The sequence below is a fragment of the Halichoeres trimaculatus genome, unplaced genomic scaffold (assembly GCF_033239565.1).
Source record: "Halichoeres trimaculatus isolate MK-OKI-2021-1 unplaced genomic scaffold, fHalTri1.1 fHalTri1_scaffold_1, whole genome shotgun sequence".
Lineage (NCBI taxonomy): Eukaryota > Metazoa > Chordata > Actinopteri > Labriformes > Labridae > Halichoeres > Halichoeres trimaculatus.
Window position 1 is genome coordinate 15,371,019 of NW_027437179.1, and position 21,606 is coordinate 15,392,624.

General features: G+C 40.4%; 1 protein-coding gene across 6 annotated transcripts in view; it reads left to right on the plus strand.

The window, feature by feature from the left end:
- itpr1b (inositol 1,4,5-trisphosphate receptor, type 1b) overlaps nucleotides 1–21,606 on the plus strand; it is a 104,732-nt gene that overhangs the window by 23,198 nt on the left and 59,928 nt on the right. For 2 of the 6 annotated variants that reach the window (XM_074678742.1, XM_074678758.1), the window contains exons 10-40: nucleotides 16–120; nucleotides 325–369; nucleotides 479–508; nucleotides 1,049–1,203; nucleotides 4,176–4,275; nucleotides 4,356–4,516; nucleotides 5,283–5,424; nucleotides 5,516–5,674; nucleotides 5,762–5,934; nucleotides 6,226–6,345; nucleotides 6,432–6,623; nucleotides 6,901–7,152; nucleotides 7,242–7,383; nucleotides 7,469–7,622; nucleotides 7,816–8,006; nucleotides 8,079–8,217; nucleotides 9,333–9,387; nucleotides 9,481–9,646; nucleotides 9,777–9,944; nucleotides 10,024–10,095; nucleotides 10,207–10,344; nucleotides 10,464–10,589; nucleotides 10,715–10,915; nucleotides 11,037–11,288; nucleotides 14,418–14,543; nucleotides 14,765–14,893; nucleotides 15,804–15,924; nucleotides 16,014–16,198; nucleotides 17,941–18,089; nucleotides 18,409–18,520; nucleotides 21,394–21,429. In XM_074678742.1, the coding sequence (XP_074534843.1) occupies nucleotides 16–120; nucleotides 325–369; nucleotides 479–508; nucleotides 1,049–1,203; nucleotides 4,176–4,275; nucleotides 4,356–4,516; nucleotides 5,283–5,424; nucleotides 5,516–5,674; nucleotides 5,762–5,934; nucleotides 6,226–6,345; nucleotides 6,432–6,623; nucleotides 6,901–7,152; nucleotides 7,242–7,383; nucleotides 7,469–7,622; nucleotides 7,816–8,006; nucleotides 8,079–8,217; nucleotides 9,333–9,387; nucleotides 9,481–9,646; nucleotides 9,777–9,944; nucleotides 10,024–10,095; nucleotides 10,207–10,344; nucleotides 10,464–10,589; nucleotides 10,715–10,915; nucleotides 11,037–11,288; nucleotides 14,418–14,543; nucleotides 14,765–14,893; nucleotides 15,804–15,924; nucleotides 16,014–16,198; nucleotides 17,941–18,089; nucleotides 18,409–18,520; nucleotides 21,394–21,429 (4,296 nt within the window). The remainder of the gene's footprint in view (nucleotides 1–15; nucleotides 121–324; nucleotides 370–478; nucleotides 509–1,048; nucleotides 1,204–4,175; nucleotides 4,276–4,355; nucleotides 4,517–5,282; nucleotides 5,425–5,515; nucleotides 5,675–5,761; nucleotides 5,935–6,225; nucleotides 6,346–6,431; nucleotides 6,624–6,900; nucleotides 7,153–7,241; nucleotides 7,384–7,468; nucleotides 7,623–7,815; nucleotides 8,007–8,078; nucleotides 8,218–9,332; nucleotides 9,388–9,480; nucleotides 9,647–9,776; nucleotides 9,945–10,023; nucleotides 10,096–10,206; nucleotides 10,345–10,463; nucleotides 10,590–10,714; nucleotides 10,916–11,036; nucleotides 11,289–14,417; nucleotides 14,544–14,764; nucleotides 14,894–15,803; nucleotides 15,925–16,013; nucleotides 16,199–17,940; nucleotides 18,090–18,408; nucleotides 18,521–21,393; nucleotides 21,430–21,606) is intronic. The other 4 variants (XM_074678764.1, XM_074678773.1, XM_074678750.1 and 1 more) reach the window with 3 other exon arrangements.

Here is a 21,606-nt window from a genome sequence, read left to right on the forward strand (position 1 = left end):
TTTAATCACTACCAGGTGGTCCATCATGATCCATGCAGGGGAGGTGCAGGCTACTGGAACAGTCTGTTCAGGTTCAAACACTTGGCCACAGGGTGTTACATGGCTGCTGAGATGGGTGAGGTCTGTGTCAACTCCTTCCTTTTTAAAGTGTTTTGATTCTTTAGATATCACTTTTCATACCAAGGTTATCTTGAAAAGTATCAGAAAGTTTGATCACTGAAATACTCTGACATGGTTTGACCTATGACCATTAGTGAAATTAATAGAGTTAATAACCTGGCTCCTGATGATGTAGAGGATTTTGACATGCACATGTTTTTCCAGGTTAATCAAGACTTTGAGGAGGAGAGTGCTGAGCAGCGGTCCTCGGTAAGACCTGGTCTCTCATTCTGAGTGCTTAGTAAGTTAATGCTTTATGCTGAACTGCTATTGATCTAATCTCTTCAATTCTGTGCTGCATCTTTGCTCTCTGCTCCAGGTGGTGGACTTTACACCTTTTAATTTTCAGGTACTTTTCTACAATCTTTACTTGGCTTGTGAAAACTTCTGTCATACCTTCATGCGATCATTCTCTGCATCTGGTTGTCAAACTTCCCTGACAGTCTTTGGCTGGGTACTCTCATGTTGCTAGGAGCCGACTTACACTGGGTGATAAGTTACCCGTTCATCCTTTCATTATCTTAAAAGCTTTTCCTTTTTGGGGTCACAGGAAGCTAGAGGCTATGCTGCCTGTTATTTGGGGAAAGGCAGGATACAATCTGGACAGGTCATCAGCCTGTCACAGGGCTGCTTGTCATCTTTATTATAACCAAAGAACCATTGGATGGCAGTGTTGTACACACGTATATCATCCTATCATGAATTTGTTTGCACCTGTAGTTTTTGTGTAGAAAAGAGTGTAGTATATTTTCAATCTGAAGTAAGAGCCATTCTGCTATTCTTCCAGCCTCATCTTACTTTGGAATCAGTGGCTCTTTAATTTTGTGAACTTTGATGCATATTTTAGCTGGTGCTGTGCTTCCTCTCACTACATGTGTTCTCGCCTCAGCTTGACGGGGATAATGAAGCTTTACGAGGTCGTCTGCGAGCGCCGCAGGAGAAGATCATGTACACTTTGGTGCCAGTTCCTGATGGCATGGATATATCCTCCATCTTTGAGCTGGATCCCACCACACTAAGAGGAGGTGACTCCATGGTGCCCAGGTATACAGTAGATTAAATAAAATTATACACTCCACTCACACAACTACCTGACAGTTCATTTTTCAATTGATAGAAACTGTTTGAAGGGCGTAACAACCACAGACTTATGCAACAATCATAGCTGTCAACAAACACAAGAATCTGCATTATTTCCTACATATTCAGAGTTAAAAATAAACACATATTGACTAAAGTTGAACTTGAAACACTGAAGATATAAAACATTTTAACTTCTAATGATAATTATTAGAAACTAAGAAGTGACACTAAATGCCAAGGACACTGGTCCTCTGGATTGAGATCCATTCAGTGGACACATTTCCATTGTTTCAGAGAATCCAGATGTTTGTAAGCAGATTGATTAAGACCGAAAAACGAATTTACTTCATCAGGTTTACCCAAGAGATGTCAAGACTATTAATGTTTAACTTTTTACTCTCATTTGATTTAAAGCATTACTTAGAGCATTACATTTGAGGTATTCCTTAATGTTTTGAGCGTTTGCTTGGTTTCTGCAATAGTCAAAGACTGTTTTGTTTCATGCAGTTAAGTATTTCTGGGTATGAGCTGTTTTTTTCTGTTACTTGTTGTTCAGATGTCCTCTGTCCAGTCTTTGAATCACATAGCAGAAGAAGATACTGCCTGTGTAGAGAGGTTTTTGGCACCTATTTTCACAATATTTAGGTCAAGATCAGATGCTTGGGGATATTCTGTGCGCTCATACCCTTTTTCCACCTAACTGGTGCTGGTGCTAGTTCCAGGCCAGTGCATGGCTAAGCACTGGTTCTTTGTGTTCCCACCAACAAACAACTGGTTCCAGATGCTTAAAACTGGTGCTTGGCAAGGACCAACTCTTTGCTGGGCCAGAACTGAGCACCAACAAAGCACCGACTACATAGGGGGCCAGAGGCCGGGCTACAGTGACCAACGATGAGTGTGAGAAACAGTCACTGATGAAAAGGAAAGCTGCTGGGCCAGTCGTCCATTTTTAGTCACAGTTTCCTCATTCATGATTTGAGATGAAGGCAAATTAAAGCACTAATGCCTTTCCTCTGTCATAGACCAGGTCCATACCTTATTATCTTATCAAACAGACTAAACAGTCTTGTGTTATTTATCATTCTTAAAAAGAAAAGCTGCTGAGTGAGTTGTCTTCTGGTGGTGTTTACTCATTCACAACTTTAACTGGAGGAGAAATTGAAGCAGCAATGCAATTTTTCTTATAGATCAGTTCTTTACCTTATTTTATTTAAAAGACTAAACAGCCTGTTGTTATTTATCTAATTTACATGACAGGGTGTTACTTTTGCCTCATGTCCATGCATTTAAGTTTCTCCCCTGCTCTGTAATGCAGGCGGTTACTGACACACAAACACATGCGAGCGCACACACAGAAAGAGAAAGAGAAAGGCAAGCACACTTTGTGTAGCACACAGTCGGAAACAAGTAATGTAAAAACTAATCTCTGCCTAGTTGTAAGCTTGAGGTTAAAGTTGAGAAAAGGTTGACAGGTGGAAAGGTGAGGATGAGCGTGGAGTCAGGCTTAGTCAAGGGAAGGATACAGCTCTAAAAATACCTGTTGTTTATGCTTTGTGTGCATGTTTCTGCACGTTTTTTAAATTTCAACTTACTGGTCCCCTCTGTAAAGACAGAGAGTTAAATCCCAGCATGACACAAAAATCCAGCAGACACTTGGTGTGAATAGTGTAATAGCAGGAGAGAAGCATATCACACTGATAATTAAGTGATTTAGACTTTTTCAAAATTATGACATGACCTGTTGATAAAAGCAGGTTCAATCAAGCTGTGTCATGATATGTTTGCCAACCTGTGACCTGTCATTTTTAGATTTTCTATATGTCACCTCAGAGCCCCTGTTTTTTTTCCTATACTTTTTGGGTAGTATTTGGTAAGAGGATATACTTCTAAAATTACCAAAGTACATCTGTCCCTGTCAGCTGCACATGAGATTAAAACAGGCTCTTCACGTTTCTGAAGCCTCCATTGTGTCCCATGGTCAGGTGTGTGCTTTCATGCTGCATGCTATCACTGCAGGCACCTCCCATGCTACCTGAAATAACCCCGTCCCTCTAACTGTAGCCAGGGGACTAATTATTAATGCCCAGGAGAACCGGTACACAAAGGTAAGCTTGTTAGCTTCAGTAGGCCTTTACGTAACACCTGCCAAGAATACAGCTACAGTCTCCTGTCTGTGTGCAAGGACTGACCAGCCACACAGACACACACACACACGCACACCCTGTTGCACACGTGAAGAGGACAGGAAAGATGAAGTTGGCTTAGACTTTACTTGGTGTAAAGGTGCAGTGCTGATGGACAGATAACACTGTCTTGTTGGGTAATGGCCAACATGTAATGCCATACACTCGACTGAGGAAGTTGTAAACAACATGATCTTCCTGTCGTCTTGTTTGCACATATTGATCACTTCTCATTTTGTTATAACTGTCTAATGCAACATGCAATAACCTTATCTCTGCATGCACGTGATCTTCCTTTTACATTGGCACTGTTTCAGGAAAGCATTGCTTTATGAATTTGTTATCAACATTTATGAGGCCTTCGGAAACTGTAGGTGTTTTACTGTTGTGCTATCCAGCTCTCTTCTAGGATAGGGATTTGAATATTATCTTGCAATTATATGTGAGACAAAAAGACATCCCTGTGTCTCTGACAACCCCAAGTCTATCTCAGCGTTTTTATTTTTTGTTGTTCTATATTGTTCTGATAGATTGAGTCGTCTTCTGTGCTCATGTTTATTTCTGTTCATCAGAAGATACGTTTAATATTTCATAGGATAAGTAGTTGTTAAAGGTCATGTAGTGTAACGTGTAAGCAGCCACTTTGATAAGAAATGTCACCGTTTGTAGCACAATGACACCTTGTGTGATTCTGTTGATCTGATCAATATAAAATTAATCTTTCTGGGAAATGTTTTCTGCCACCTCCAGGAGCTCATATGTGAGGCTACGACATCTGTGCACCAACACGTGGGTTCACAGCACCAACAACCCCATTGACAAGGAAGAAGAGAAACCTGTCATGTTACGGGTGAGCGGTTGAGGTCAAAAACAATAACACAGCTGGTGTTTTCTGATCAGATAAACTAAAAACAGTAATTTTTTTTCCAGATTGGAACCTCTGCAGTGAAAGAAGACAAGGAAGCTTTTGCCATTGTGCCCGTTCCTCCAGCAGAAGTGCGAGATTTAGACTTTGCCAATGATGCTAGCAAAGTGTTAGCATCCATTGCTGGAAAACTTGAAAAGGGCACCATTACACAAAATGAAAGAAGGTATGTTAGCTAAATCATAAGGTATGATGTATGTGATGTTACTATGTTTCTCCCCATTGGTGAATATTTATATATACTGCCCTAATTCAAACAAATATTTATGGTGAAATTAAGATACTTTTTCACACTGATGGCAAAGACCCAACATCAAGAAAAGATGCAGTCTCATCATATCATAAAAGAATAACTTAATCCACCATGATTACAGCACCTTGCATCATCCAATAAGTAACACTAGTGAGGAAAACTCAAAGTATGTGCTCTGAATAGCAAGTTAACGCCAATGGACTCATCCTAATATCAATGACAGAATCAGCAGGTTCAGTATTAGTATTGAAATGACGGTGATGATCATGATAGGGGTAGGAATGATACTGTTAATTTAAGCAAAAAGCTTCAAGATTAACAGTTGTATCATAACGGTGAGATCAGTAACTGTGAGACTGTAGCTGTGGATGTCTGGTAGTCTGTAGCACTGAGACAGAGACACCTCTGAGACAGGGCATGCGTGATAAGGAACTCAAATGGGACATGAAGACTTGAAGTCAGAGACATGTAGACTGATGAAGTTGACAGGGTCTTAGTGTGCTAGTTCCTCTGCAGTCTGAGCCTATATCAGCCCTGAGAGCTGGCACAAGCCTGAGCCAGCCTGAAGTGGAGTCCATAGGCTTTTATTTGTCCAGAAGAGATGAAATGAAACCAAGGAGACCTTGGTCATGCTTTTTGTTTGTCTTTGACTTTTTTACTGATGTGTATATCTTTTCAGATTTGTGACCAAGCTCCTGGAAGATCTAGTTTTCTTTGTGGTGGACATCCCCAACAGTGGGCAGGATGTTCTGGAGATCATGGTCAACAAACCAAACAGGGAAAGACAGAAACTCATGAGAGAGCAGAACATCCTGAAGCAGGTTGGTCGGACACCTCAAACTTTTTCTGCACTGCAGAGCAGTTTTCCAATGAGCACTTTTGTGGGTATTAAGCTTCTTCATTTCATTTCAGATTTTCAAACTTCTCCAAGCCCCTTTCACAGACAGCGGTGATGGTCCAATGCTGCGGCTGGAGGAGCTTGGAGACCAGCGTCATGCACCTTTTAGACATATTTGCAGGCTTTGCTACAGAGTGTTACGCCATTCCCAGCAGGATTACAGGAAGAATCAGGTGGGTGGGCACAGCAACTCCTTTTTGACCCCTGATCTTATGTCTCCATCCATGGAATTAAAATCCAATTATTCCTTCTGTCTTCAGGAATACATCGCCAAACAGTTCCGCTTCATGCAGAAGCAGATAGGATACGATGTCCTGGCAGAAGACACAATAACAGCACTGCTCCACAACAACCGGAAGTTACTGGAAAAACACATCACCGCTGCTGAGATAGACACATTTGTTACTCTAGTGAGGAAGAACAGAGAGCCCAGGTAAGGCTTGTGGGAAGGAAAAAGCATTAAACTGTGCATTTGATGGCAAAAAACTGTGAAACCGTGTCCATCTTTGTTTAAAAGCTCATTGGAAATGTAATGACAGGAATTATTTGAGCCGTGGATATGTCCTTGAGTGGTGATTAAGTTCTGTATAGGGCTGGCAATGATAAATGATATGAATATCAGCCTAATCCAAAACCTTAAAATGAGAAGTTCTTATTGGTCACAGTTTAAGAGAGGATGTGTAACATGTTGGTAGAAGTTTCAATGTTTAATGTTTGTACCCAGGTTCTTGGACTACCTCTCAGATCTTTGTGTGTCCATGCAAAAGTCCATCCCTGTGACACAGGAGCTCATCTGCAATGCAGTCCTGGACCCCACTAATGCTGACATCCTCATCGAAACCAAGTAAGTTTATCTTTATTTTACAAAGGTCAAGAATGTTAGCAAAACTGCAACGAGAACCTGTAAATGATGCTTTTGTTGCTCACCAGATTGGTCCTATCGAGGTTTGAGATTGAGATACCTGTGAACGGAGAGAGTCCGATGGAGGCAGAGGATGAAGAGGAGGTCTGGCTGTTCTGGAAGGACAATGGAAAGGAGATCCGCAGTAAGAGTGTCCGAGAGCTGGCCCAGGATGCGAAGGAGGGTCAGAAAGATGACCAGGAAGTGGTCAGTTACTACAGGTGAGATGGATTTGATTACACCTCGTCATCATCACAAACACTAATGTAAAATTATTTTTGACGGATTACATAATGACCCCAAAGTGTGAATTGTGGTTGCTGTCAATTCACGTTGCAGGCTCAGAAAGTCAGCCTTTAAAGGAGGCGAAAGTTTAAGTGTCATTATGAAAAGTTCCCGCATCATATCAAACATTTTTCTGCCTTTAAGTTACACATTGGAGTGCTAAATTGAAATATGATTTATAACTCTGAACATACCCTTAATATTCCCTTACAGGTGTCAGTTGAACCTCTTTGCAAGGATGTGTCTCGATCGTCAGTATCTGGCCATCAACAAGATCTCTGGTCAGCTGGATGTGGACTTGATCCTGCGCAGCATGTCAGATGAAGACCTGCCCTTTGACCTGCGGGCGTCTTTCTGCCGCCTAATGCTGCATATGCATGTGGACCGGGACCCTCAGGAGCAGGTCACACCCGTCAAATACGCCCGCCTTTGGTCAGAAATTCCTTCACAGATTTCTATTGATGAGTAAGTTTCTTCAATTAACCATCAAGTTGTCTTGTGTCATGGTTAAGAAAACACAGCTCGCTCAGATGCATTTTCCTTTAAATACTCAGCTATGACAATGATGGGACCACGAGAGATGAAATCAAAGAGCGCTTCTGCCTCACAATGGATTTTGTGGAGAATTACCTGAGAGAGGTGGTGTCACAAAACATTCCTTTCTCTGACAAGGAGAAAAACAAGCTTACCTTTGAGGTAAGACTTTTTTGAGGATACTGTTAGAAAAAGAAAAGTCACATTGTCTTCACAAATCTAAAAGATGTTTTTTTTTTGTCCGTAGGTTGTGAACCTGGCAAGGAACCTCATATACTTTGGTTTCTACAACTTCAGCGACCTGCTTCGACTGACAAAGATCTTACTGAACATTTTAGACTGTGTCCATGTCAGCACCATTTACCCCATCAAAAATATCGAGAAGGGAGAGGAAAGCAAAGGTAAACATTGAAAACACTTAGGCTGAGTTTGCTTCACTTCACATTAAGTCAGAAGGATTTCAGTGTGAAGGTATTTATCTGGTCAAACAACAACTTGAATTAATGATTAATTCACAGTGACCTCTCATATACATAGTGAATCAGGTGGGACCATGATTGTTTTCTTGATTTTTTCCTGCATGAACTGTCACAGGCAGCAATGTGATGAAGTCCATCCATGGAGTTGGGGAGCTGATGACACAGGTGGTGCTGCGAGGTGGGGGATTGTTGCCCACTACACCAACGCATCAGCCTGAGGGAGATGTGGTCAAAACTCAGACTGAGCCAGAGAGAGAAGACATCATGGTTATGGACACCAAGCTGAAGGTCATTGAGATCCTTCAGGTGAGACATCAGGAAACTGGATGCAAAGTTTGGTTTCTCGTTCATACCCTAACTTACTTTCTTTTCCTGTAGTTTATTCTGAATGTGCGACTGGACTACAGGATCTCCTGCCTGCTTTGTATTTTCAAACGTGAGTTTGATGAAAACAACCCACAAGGGGACATCTCTGCCAGTCAGAACGGAGCCAACAATGTCCCAGGTCAGATGCCAGGTATGACACCATTGTTGTGTTTTATAGACATTTCTAATGGCAAACTCTATGGCTATTTTTTTTTCACCAGGATAAAAACAGAAATGTTCTAAGTCACATTTGAGAACATAAAGCCCCATTTCCACCAAGCAGTCTGGTTTAGATCAGTACGGTTTGGTACTTGTTGGCTCATTTAAGCCTGGTCCCGTTTGTGTTTCCACATCCAACCGTGCCCGTTCGTGGCAGGGGGTGTGCAAGCTGGACACAGGGTACCCTGCAAATAAATCCAACAAAGAAGAAAAACATGACACAGTAAACAAAGAGCAGCTGTGAGAGACATTGAGCTCTTCCCCTTTCTTTGCGATTGGCATTTGGCTCTTTGTTACAAAGTTCAATCAAGTCCTTTTTCAGAGAAGACTGTGTGCTGTGAGGAGAAATACAGCTGCTGTCGCACATTCAATGACGGCTCTTTCCATCAATCAATGCTCTGCAGTGTTTTAGCTCCACTTTCCAGGATCAGATCCATTTAGTCTGGCGCCCCTACAGAAGGGTCCCAAAAAGCGGGTCGTCTCGTCTTGGTTATTTGGAAATCTGTCCCTGGATAAGTCAATAGAAATGCCAAAAAATGCGAGCCAAACTGAACCGCTTGGTGGAAACCGGGCTTAAATCCCCGAGGAGCTTTTCAGACCCTTTGTTTTGGCCACTGCTTGTTTCACTTGCAATTTCTTCTCAATGACATGTAAAACCTCTGCTTTGATGTAAAAGCCTAACAAAAAATGTTATCATTTTTAAGTTTTTCTGAAATTATTTTGGAACAACTTTTATGATCATCACTTTTAACCTCAATTATATAACTTAACTTATCCTTTTTCTATATTGAGATCATTGACATGATTATAACAGCATTCCTTACAAACATTATAAACCCAACACCAACCCCCCACCTTATCCAGATGGCATCCCCATAACACCTCAACAAAGGTACTCCTGTATCAAACGGGGATCCATATACACGCAAAACAAAGAAGCAAAACAAAACAAAAAGGGTACAAAGACAAGAACAAAGAGAAAAAAAGAGACTCAGAAATAGTTTGAGTTGTTCCTTTTGTTGATCTTCACTTTTACAAACCCTTTAGGTAATCTGGACTTTGAGAACATTGAAGAACAGGCCGAGGGGATCTTTGGAGGAAGGTAATCTCACAGTTTTTGAGACCTCTGTAATCAGTTAGAAGTAGGATGAAGTGAGACGAGTTTGTTTCATTTTTCTACTTTGTGGTGTTTTAGCGAGGAAAACACTCCACTGGACCTGGATGACCATGGTGGTCGTACCTTCTTAAGAGTCCTGCTGCATCTCACCATGCATGATTACCCTCCTCTTGTGTCTGGAGCGCTTCACCTGCTCTTCAGACACTTCAGCCAAAGACAGGAGGTTCTCATGGCCTTCAAACAAGTAGGTTACGATGCTTCTCCAACTTTGCAAACAGCAATGAGAGAAACACTCTACACAAATGCAAAACTGTGAATTAGAACAAAAAATGTTTAAGATTGAAATAAAACCAATGCTGTTTATCCAACATCAGGTCCAGTTGCTTGTGACCAGTCAGGATGTGGATAATTACAAGCAGATCAAGTCAGATCTGGACCAGCTGCGTTCTATTGTGGAGAAATCTGAACTGTGGGTTTACAAGAGGCAGGGGGAGGATGGGATGGATGGAGAGGGACCCTCAGAGTCTGACAACAAAAAGAAGGTAAGGTGTTATATTTTTAAAACTGGATGGTGTGGCTAATGCTACGAGACATCTTTACCTTATTGCTGCTTTTTTAAAGGGAGACTCACATGGATCAGACAAGGACAAATCAGAAAGCACAAGTAGTTACAACTACAGGGTTGTGAAAGAGGTACAATCTTCTCTTTTTTAAATTTTTTACCTTTTTGTGTTGGTGACTTGTTTCCTTTCATTAAAATCTCTTTTGTTTGTGTGTTTGTGTGTGTGTCTGTGTGTGACATAGATCTTGCTCCGTCTCAGTAGGCTTTGTGTTCAGGAGGGAAGTTCAGGAAAGAAGAGCAAGAAACAGCAACAGCGGCTTCTGAGGAACATGGGAGCTCACAGTGTGGTTCTGGAGCTCCTTCAGATCCCCTATGAGAAGGTAGAGCACCCCAACATGTAGACAAATAGACCCTTAAAGCTCTGAAAAGCTTGTGCATATCCGGTTTGCCAGTAATGAAAAGTAAGGAAAGAGAGTCTGACTCTGTTTATCTCAATCAGGGGGAGGATGTCCGAATGCAGGAGATCATGAAACTGGCTCACGAGTTCCTGCAGAATTTCTGTGCAGGGAATCAGCAGAATCAGGCTCTTCTCCATAAACATATCAATTTATTCCTTAACCCTGGGGTAAGTATAACCGGAATATCAACAAACTACTGTGAGTTAATTTCTTGAGTTGATAAGCAACCTGAACACATAATTTTTTTTCCCTCCAAACTGAATTTTTCTCCATGCCTGACCCAACTCTTCAGATCCTGGAGGCAGTCACCATGCAGCACATCTTCATGAACAACTTCCAGCTGTGCAGTGAGATCAATGAACGTGTGGTTCAACACTTTGTTCACTGTACTGAGAGTCACGGCCGACACGTCCAGTACCTGAAGTTCCTTCAGACCATTGTGAAGGCAGAGAACAAGTTCATCAAGAAGTGTCAGGACATCGTCATGGCAGAGGTTCGTTCTGATATGATCTGCTGAATCATGTTTTCTGTAGCTGTCTATATTGAGTGGCTGATTTGCTGTAATGGTTTTGATATGAAGACTGTTTCCTCCTCTGGGCCTTTTCCTCACTCAGCTTGTGAACTCCGGTGAGGATGTCCTGGTCTTCTACAACGACCGTGCTTCGTTCCAGACCTTAGTCCAGATGATGCGTTCAGAGCGAGACCGTATGGATGAAAACAGTCCTCTCATGTACCACATACACCTGGTGGAGCTGCTGGCTGTGTGCACTGAGGGCAAGAACGTGTACACTGAGATCAAGTGTAACTCTCTGCTGCCTCTGGATGACATTGTTCGTGTCGTCACTCATGAAGACTGTATCCCCGAGGTACGAACAAACAGTCTGATTTATTCTCACCTGAACTGATTTTTTTTTCCACAATAGTTTAATATGATCCTTGGGCTCACATGGGTTGTAATGTAATGGTTATAACCAAATTACAGCTATTTCTGTCTGACTCAATTTAATTAACCAGACACTTTTCCACAAATATGTTAAGTAAATCAGATGAGCACAGACTTGAATAAAATAAAAGGACAAATTGCACCTAGACAGTATAAATTACACAGTTTGGTAATATAAAATCAACCACGTTAAAAATGATTAAACAGGTTATTTTTGAAATAATATCTTAACACTCCTTGAAATTTCTTCTCATTTCCTAAAGGGCAGCTAAAAATGACATATTTTTCTTTCTTTTGATTTACCTGTACAACCAACAGGCTATACTACTGTCAAATGTGAACTAATCACTCAGCGGTCATTTCACTAACAACATATTGATGCTGCAGATAGAATCAAAAATTGTGCTATGTTTACTCTTGCTATCTGCTCTTTAAGGTCCATTTCACTAGGCCTACAGTTCGACCTTTTTTGTGCCATGTTTTGGAGATTAGACATCAGCATCTGCACATAGCCCTCATCCCAGTAGATCTGAGATACATGATGAGCTGAATGAGGAGGGGAATGCTTGTTGATGCCTGACAGATGTAATAAAAAACACTCTATTTATGACTTCACAGCTTGTCCAGATAAAGCACACAAGTGGAAGCTCTGTCCCAGTGTATGACAGGGTTGAGCCACATAATGCACCACATGAATTTAACACCTCATAGTAATATTGATAACACGATTGTTAAATTCCCTTTACATAGAAGGCAAAAATTATTAGAACACCTGACAGATCTTAAAGTACTGACCTTTTTTGCCTCCATATCAGGATCAGATCATGGTCATGATCATGTTGTAATAATTTTTGAGGCCACCCAGAGGGGGAATTGTTTGCACGATTACTGGTAAATTTGAGTGTGAAATCACCAATAAATACTTCAAGACATTTAGCACCTTCTCAGATGTTAAAAATGTCTCTCTAACTGGATGGGGCCAGTGTTAGTGAATCAGATGATCTCTGCCATCAGCTGCTGCACAGAGGACAGAGGCAATTTCCTTTGTAGTGCAGTTTTCCCGACCTCTATAACCTCATTTGTGTGCTTTATAAAATAGAGGCTATTCATTATGTCACATGGACCCATCAGTAGAGGTTAAAGGTGGAGTCTGTGGGACTTTCAGAAAAAAAGTCAGCTTTCAAAAAAATGATCCTACTCAATTATCACTTCTGGGCCTCTTTATACACGTGTCAATCTGTGTGTCTACCTCAAACCCCCTGTATGTTGATGTTTTGGTTGTTTCAGGACGTTTCTGGGCGGTGACTTTGCGTGTTGATTATCATAGAGTGGAAGAAGCTATCCTGAGTGGTTACTACAGTGGACATAGCACAGAACAAGAAATACTGGGGGTGTACAGATCACAATTTTCTGGCCGATCACCAATCTTTAAAAAGCCTGACCTGCTGATACCTATATTGGGCCAATACTACTGACAGCATATACCTTCAATGTTCCAATCTTATTTTATTGAAAAACATTGAACAATACCTTTGAAACAATAAAATCTTTATGTTTTAACTTAAACAACCAATAAAGTGTCCTGAGCTTCAGGTCTCAGAGCAAAAAGCAACAATGGCTGGCCAATGACCTTCCCAGAGGTATATAAAATCAGTCTCATATGTCAGGATGGGCCGATCACCAATCTCCCAAAATTAAGGAAAATCAGCACCGATTGATCAGCTGTCTAAGAAATACACAACCAAAGTGAAACAAAATGCCAAACAGTTTGCCAAGATTTTTCCTGAGCAAGGCCAAGCCAAGCTTGACTTCCACTCAGTTACTTGGAGAGCAGCTCGGCCCAAGAGCGGTGTGAGCTGGCTCTCTGCTAACCAGGTATGTGTCAGATAACCCAGTGGTTTGCTTATGCTAACATGCCAAGTCAGGTGCATGGCTCTTGAGTCTCTCCCACGTAGAAATGGGATGCTGCAGGTGGTCGCCACGCTAGTGACTGTGTTCATGTAGTCACAGTTGGAGGCAGTGGGTGTGTGCTGCCTCTGGCACTGAGCCAAAAGGGAGGAGCCCAGTGTTAATGTTGTGTTTATTAACAAGTAACGAAAATTCCTGGAGATGTTACCTTTAAGGTTTTTTACAGGTTAAACCATGAGGAGTCGTTACACTGATTTTTCATCGGTATCTGAGTAATCATGGGTATTGATCAAAATGTTTCTGACCTGTGGTGGAGAATTTAGTTATATTTACCTTATTGTTCTACATAAATCTAAAGTAAGCTGAGCAGAAGATGAGTTTGAAAACGGCAGGTGAAATAAGTGAAGGCTTCTGCCTACACCTTTTTGGTCATGTTTTGTTATTTGTTGTGTTGATTTCTTTTTCCTTGTTTTGTTGCTGTTTACTGTTTGATGTTAATGCAGAAATAATATAACTCAATACATGTTTATTTTCGCTTCATTGTGTATATAAGTTTTTGTGATCAAAGTGACCTAAACAAACTAAACTAAACTAAACTATTAAACATTTAAAATCGGTCAGATTCAGCTCACTGTTCATGAAAAGCTCATTGTCATGATGCCAGAAGTATGAATGGTGAAATGGCACCATAAGCACCTCTTCACTCTTGCACACCACATTTAGACACTCATGGCAAAGACAGCTGAAGTAGTAGACTATCATTATTAGCTAACCTTGTTCACACACTGCTGGCCGTGTCACTGGGGGCTCTTTGGGATTACGTGCCTTGTCCAAAGACACTTTTTGTCCTCGTGACTGATGTGATGGGATCAAACCATCAACTGTCTAGCTGAAAGATGCTTGACTGCAGAATAAATTCTACATATTTTGTAGTAATTCTTATATAACAAACATACCTGCTAGTTTTGCTCATTTTCAGCCTGCAATAAAATCCCAAGGCACTAATACAACTTGCTAGATGGAAGCTGTTTACCTGATACATGTGTCACTGAAGGTTTTTGAAACCTGGATCTTGTCCATTCATTCTGAGCAACTCCTATTTGAAAAAAAATGAAAGCACTGGATTTTTTTCCTTCTTTTTCAGGTGAAGATTGCCTACATCAACTTCCTGAACCACTGTTATGTTGACACAGAAGTGGAGATGAAGGAGATTTACACCTCCAACCACATGTGGAAGCTGTTTGAGAACTTCCTGGTGGACATTTGTCGGGTGAGCCTCGATGTGTTTGATACACGTCAGAAAAGAAACTGAGTGGGTTTGGACTGTGAATCAATACATGAAGAATGCTCTCCTGCTTTATGTTATGTCATTGGTTTTGATGATTATGTGAACACAGCATGCAGTGAACATATGTTACCTGTTGCCCACATGCAGGAAGTGTGATCCAGTGGCTGTGCGTCATCCTAATTTCTTCTCTGTCCTTACTATAGGTGTGCAACAACACCAGTGACAGGAAACATGCGGATACCACGCTGGAGCGTTATGTAACGGAGACAGTCATGAGCATTGTCACATGTTTTTTTAGCTCTCCATTTTCTGACCAGAGCACAAGCCTGCAGGTAATCTTGACTGAGAAATACAGCAAACATAATTCAAGCTGCCTGTTTCAATAATTGATTTCCTCAGATTCAGTCGTTTGACAGAGAAAACCCTCAGTATTTTGTGGCTATAGTCAATAAAATCGGTTCTTTTTTTTTGCATAGATGGCACGCCATATGTATGTAAGTAATGATGGCTCTCCCACATGATTCTTTCCTAACCCTCCAGTGCTCATCTACAGTCTCTGAGTTTAGTGAAGTGTCTTCACTGTGTGGGTGCTGATGGTTTTAGCTAAGTCAGTTTAGCTAATAGACTTCTTCATTCCTGGATCTGTGGGTGTGTTGCTTAAGGTTTTCCAGTGTTTGCAAGCAACATGGTTCCTTTGTTTCTTTGACCTTCATATAGTGATGTCTTGTTGTTCACAACTTCCCCTCTTACCTGTGAGCAGAGCTATAGTTTGCGAAGCTCCTGGAAGAGTAACTTTTTGGTGTGGTATCCCATTAATCTGTCCAATTGATATTCTGTTATTCTTATAAAGAGATGTTTTATACATCCTGTGGTTCTCCTTTTTTCATGACAGGCAGCCATTTTTGGAAAGATAACTGAGGTATTTATAATGCTCAAGGGTTTGGGCCAGCTTTTTTGTCTGGGTGGTAGATTTTATTCATCCCCTTGAGATTTAGTGTTGGGACCCCATGATTATGGACAGCTGACTTGTTGGACCTAAAGCTGTAGACCCTGCCCCTATAGGTGCAGTAGTTGAATTATTATTTCAACCTAAACAGGACCACAATAGTTTCTCTGATAGAAATTAGACTCTTATTCAATGTTCACCTCCTCGTTCCACCCTGAACAGTTTGCGTTTCCCTCTTGTTGGTTTGTCTCTTTTTGTGCTGGTTTCTTTTCATTTGTTATTTCTCTGTCTTACAGACTCGCCAGCCGGTATTTGTTCAGCTACTTCAGGGAGTTTTCAGGGTGTACCACTGTAACTGGCTCAACCCTGTTCAGAAGGCATCAGTGGAGGCCTGCATCAAAGTGCTATCAGACGTTGGTAAGCTGCACGGTCAAGACTCACAGAGAGCGCTCTGTGGCACATGTTAAAAGCAATGAATGGAAACGTGCCCTCTTTTTACTTCACAGCTAAAAGCAGGGCCATTGCCATCCCAGTGGACTTGGACAGCCAGGTGAACAACCTTTTTGTCAAGTCTAATAATGTTGTGCAGAAGAGTATCCTCAGCTGGAGGCTGTCCGCCAAGAACACTTCAAGACGAGACTCAGGACTGACCACCTGCAAAGATTACAGAAACATCATTGAAAGGCTACAGGTAGGCTGAAAGATACAAAGTATTTTTATTAATATAATTTATTCTTTTTTAAAAAAAATCTAATTAATTTAGTTTGATTCTATGATTCAATCTTACTTAGATACATTACTTGAGTTGGTTTAGAGCAGGGGTAGGCAACATAGGGCATGGGTGCCATAGCTGGCATGTGAGGCTATTTATGTTGGCACACAAAGAATAGTTACAATGAGGCAGAGCATAAGATGAACAAATAACAATGCAACTATTGTGTTTTATTCCATATAACTCTTTGAAAAAATTGAGCACACTAAAAATGATATTGAATAAAAAATAACAAATTATGTTAAATAATAGATTAAATCAGGGGTGGCCAGCCTGTGGCTCGCAAGCCGCATGTGATGATGAGATTGATACTTAAGTTTCAGTTTCTCTTCTCTACATCTCATGTACTTCTCTCATCGCTCATGTGCTCATAGAAAGATAGATAGATTGATAGATGGAACTTTGTCTTTTCTGCAGTAAAAACAGAAATTTGTCTTTCACATGGCTCCAAGTGCAAATTTGATTTGCTGACAAACACAACAAAACTTGCTTTGAAAATCGCAAATGAATTCATTTTCATTTCATGTAATTTTGTTCATGTGTGAGAGGAAGTGCATTTGCGAGACCACATTTTTTGTGGCTCTTTGTAGTACCACAGTAGTAGTAGTAGTAGTAGTAGTACCTCTTGGTCTCTGACTGGTTGGCCACCCCTGGATTAAATCATGACATTACAAGTGCGAGGGTGTATCTTGCAAGTGCGTCACCACAAATCTCCTGGAAGGTCAGTCTGCTAGCTCGCATTAATGTCCATTTAGCGGTGTTATCAAGGTAAACATACCAAGTTCCAGTCATTCTTTCCAACATAGTTGGAGTAGTGAGTATGGATTTATTGCCAGAGATGGCTGAAGATCGAACAATATGCTCCCTTTGCTATGAAAGTGTGGTATGTTAGGACATCAAGTGGGCAGCATCTTTTTTTTTTAGACCAAACACGAAAAACAGTGTTAGCAAAGTATGCAAAACTAAACAACACATTCAAAACTTTCTGTCCTGTTAAAAACCAGGCAACAGGAGGAAGTTATACAATTTCTCATTGCATAGCTTAGCATGGATAACCATTCAATGAGACTTTTCTATCGATTGTCAATGAATTTATGAAAGAAGCAAGCATTGGCACTTGGGGCATGAGTGTATCTTACAGTGGCTTGAGTCATGGAAAAGGTTGCCTACCCCTGGTTTAGTGCAATTGCATTTTTGGATATTGATTTATCTTCTGGCAGCTGTGTGAATAAATTATATGCCATATGTGGTTTTAATTATTAAAGAGCCCACAAGAGACTCAAATCACCACTGGACCATACCAGCAGCTTTCAACTAATAATTTCACTTGAACTTTTTTGCACATTTTTTTTACCCTATCATCTGCAGAAAGCTTGCAAAGAGGTGAGACGTGGCAGAGCATAACTTTACCACAGGTTACTCTGACATTTTATCATCAACAATCTTGCACATGTTTTGAGGGTAACCATTGCTGGTGGTGAAGATAGATTACTGAGAGATATTAGACTGAGTGTATTAATTTTCCATTCCAGAGACAAAGTATCATATGTTATTTTTATGTATATAATAATCTTCACTGTTGAGGCCACTGTCTAAAGACTTTTCCAGTGAAAGCAGATTTCGTCTGAGCTCTGGTTGTATGTCCCTGAAATGCTTTGTAGGATATCGTGTCAGCACTTGAGGACCGTCTGAGGCCCCTGGTCCAAGCAGAGCTGTCAGTGCTGGTGGATGTCCTTCATCGCCCAGAGCTGCTTTTCCCTGAGAACACTGACGCTCGGAAGAAATGTGAGAGTGGAGGATTTATTTCAAAGTAAGTCTTCATTTACTGAGGTGTGTTTGATCACATTGAGATAAGAGAACTGAAGAAAAAAGAGTTTCTTCAGATACCCGATAACCTAATGTTTATATTTCATACAAATCATTTATTACATCTTTTGAACAGTGTTTAATTTTGATTTTTTTTTCATTAATGTACAATCCATTTCAGATTTTAAAAAAAGTATGGTCTCTGGTGTTTTCTGTGCAAGAATGAGTGAGAATTATTAATAAAGGAACCTCAATGCTCCTAGCTTTAACTAATCTATAAGAAACTTTCTTTCCTGTTTTCATCTTTCCTCACCTCTGACTAGACTGATCAAACACACCAAACAGCTGCTGGAGGAAAATGAAGAGCGTCTCTGCATTAAAGTGCTGCAGACTCTGAGGGAAATGATGACAAAAGACCGGGGCTATGGGGAGAAGGTATGTTCTGTATGTGGTTTCTGATCCCCCATCGTCAGTTTGTGGTGCTGCTTTGAGACTCACCAGTACACAATTCAAAGGAGTTAATTGACATCTCAGGATACTGTGTCCCTGACCTGTCATACCAAAGTTGCAGGAAGTCAAACTAAAGCAAAAAAAGCCAAAGAAAAGCTGATCCCTGGTGGCTTCTGGAGTCAGAACATGAGCTTAAACGGAAAGGATTTATACATCAGGTCCTTGGATATCACTGCACTCTGGTCAGTTTTTGGAAAGTTTTTTTTTTTGACATTGGCTGAAAAGACATCCTTGTTGCCCCCAAGTATGTGATGAATAGTTAGTTAAAAAAAAATAAAATAAACAAACATCAACATTATTCCTAACACTACTAACACCATGCATGCACTCATAGTCATTTAACTCTCTGAGTTAACATTCATTCAAACTATGTCGACTAATTTCTTATGGGGGCTTCTGCTCAATTAACTAGCTTAACTTAGCTAATAACTTTTAATACATGAAATTTAATGCATTATATAATGTTTTAAATTGCAAAGTAAATAACAATCCTTTAATTAAACAGACAGATATTATAAAAAGTCTGAAAACATAATGTTATTATTTGTGGTATTAATAAGTGTATCCATACAACAGCTAATATCCCTGCATTGAGGAGCATTCTCAAAGACTGATCTGTGGTTCTTTGCACCAAGAATTTCATATCATTTCCTTGCTCTATTCTCCTGAAAGTCTTATTCCCAAAGAAAATTGTGCCAGTGGTATTCAAGCACAAAATCTGTGCTGGGCAGAGCTGTGCTGAAAACTCTCATCCCAATGGCACTAAAACCTACTTGTATAATAGGTGATACAAATTTCCCAGTTTATACCCAGATTGCTTCCTGGGGTTAGCCAACTAGATTTTGAAGAAGGAAAAAACTTCCTTCGTGTATTATGGAATATCTTATATAAGTATGCGGGGGTTGAGCCTTAGGAGGTCGAACAGATTTAACCCGTTAACTACTATGATAATGATGTCTGGTTCTTATTTGCAGACTTTCTGCACAGATGTGTTAGTTTTAGGTCAAAAAAATGTTTTGACAACTGAAATCCTTGAGTGTAACAACTCTGCTTTCCACCAGCAGACAGTTAATATCTCACTCTAAATGTGCAGGATTGTTAGTAGAGGTCGACCGATATGGGTTTTTTGGGGGCCGATGCCGATGTGCATAGCCGATTTTTCCAATTTGATATTCGGGCCGATTGTTAAATAAATATATATTTATCACATTTTTGTGAAACGCAGCAATTTCTGAGCAACTAAAAGAAATCTATTACAACAAGTTGTGTCCAGTCCTCTGAACATTTATTCAGCTTTCAAAACAATGAAATATTTTGTCTGAGTAAACACACAAGGTAACAAGCAGTAGTAAACATTCACACTCTTCTTAAAATGTCAAAAAAGAAATTTAAACTTATTAATATAATTTGAACAAAAGTATGTAATGTATCCAAGTGGTTCCACAAGTTTGAGGTGCTCATCTTTTTTGTGCCTGATCAAAAATTGCGTCATTTTATACAACGGATCAAAAATCGGCTTTTTAAAAGAAAATATGGTCAATGGCCGATAGAGACAATGTCCAAATATCGGCCGGTCGATATATCGGCCGGTCGATATATCGGCCGGTCGATATATCGGCCGGTCGATATATCGGCCGGTCGATATATCGGCCGGTCGATATATCGGCCGGTCGATATATCGGCCGGTCGATATATCGGCCGGTCGATATATCGGCCGGTCGATATATCGGCCGGTCGATATATCGGCCTACCTCTAATTGTTAGTGCCATTTTTTGTGCATTAGGTGTTACTTGCAGAGGCTAACTTTACTCAAAAAGGGTCTGTTTTATTCCAAATGTATCCAAACAACCCTGGCAAACAGTGAAGCTCTCTGCTTTGCAATACAGGAAGTATTAACCGTGTTTGTATATCCTCTGAATTAGTTGACATCTTTCTTGCTTCTTTGCGGAGGTTTAGAATGCTTAAAGCTGCAAGATCCTTTTGGAAATCAGGCTTTGAGTTTCAAGAATCATAAAACAAACGGCAACCTCATAGGACTGGGTAGAACGAAACTACTTTAAGTCTTATTAAAGAGTTTGTAGATTTAGCTAAAAACTTTCAAAAATGTGAAACTTTTTCCACTTTGTTCAATGATAATCTTCTTCCATATCCTGTAGCCAATTTTTCTATATTGAGAAGCTTCAAAAATTGAAACAGTTTTTTTCTAGGGATGCACCGATACTGATCCAGGTATTGGGTATCAGTTTATTGGTGCCCCTCAAAGCTGGATTGGTATCAGTGAGAAGAGGCTGATTCATGGTGCCGATCCAGGCAACCAGCTCTAAGGCTATTTTTGTATTTGAAATGTTACCTGAGATGCACTTTCTTTGTTTTTTGGCTGTATTACCAGTCTACAGGGTATAAAAGTTCAAAATTGAACAGAGCTTGTGTACATTCTGAAGCATTGTTTTTCTGGTAAACCTTTAAATACTTTTATGGTTCAAATAAGTATTAACTTCAATAATTCCATATACTTATTTTTTTGCCCTTTACCCAAAGCATTACCAGTCTTATCCTACAGTAGGGCATGCAGGTTATTATTTAACACTGGTATCAGATTGGTATCAGTTGATACCCAAAGCTCAGGTATCAGTACAAGAACCAGAAAAGTTGGATCGGTGCATCCCTAGTTTTTACTAACTGGACATGCTGTGTGTGTGCTTGTGATGAGCATCACAGTTTCACTCTTGTGATCAAGCCTGGACTAACTTCCCAAGCTCAGCTAACTCTCTGCCCTCTATGCTTTTTTCTCTTCCAGCTGATTGCCTTTGATGATGAAATGGATGTGGCTGAGGTTGATCATTTTACTTACTTTCATGTGCATATGACTTGTCTCCCACTAATGTAGACATGCTTGTGCTGCAAGTAGACCTCCAGCATTGCATACTCATCCATGACACCCTTCAGTAGCTTGGTCCATGCCTCCTTGTTGTCTGTGTGTACTAAAGTAGATCCTTAACTCATTGTTGAA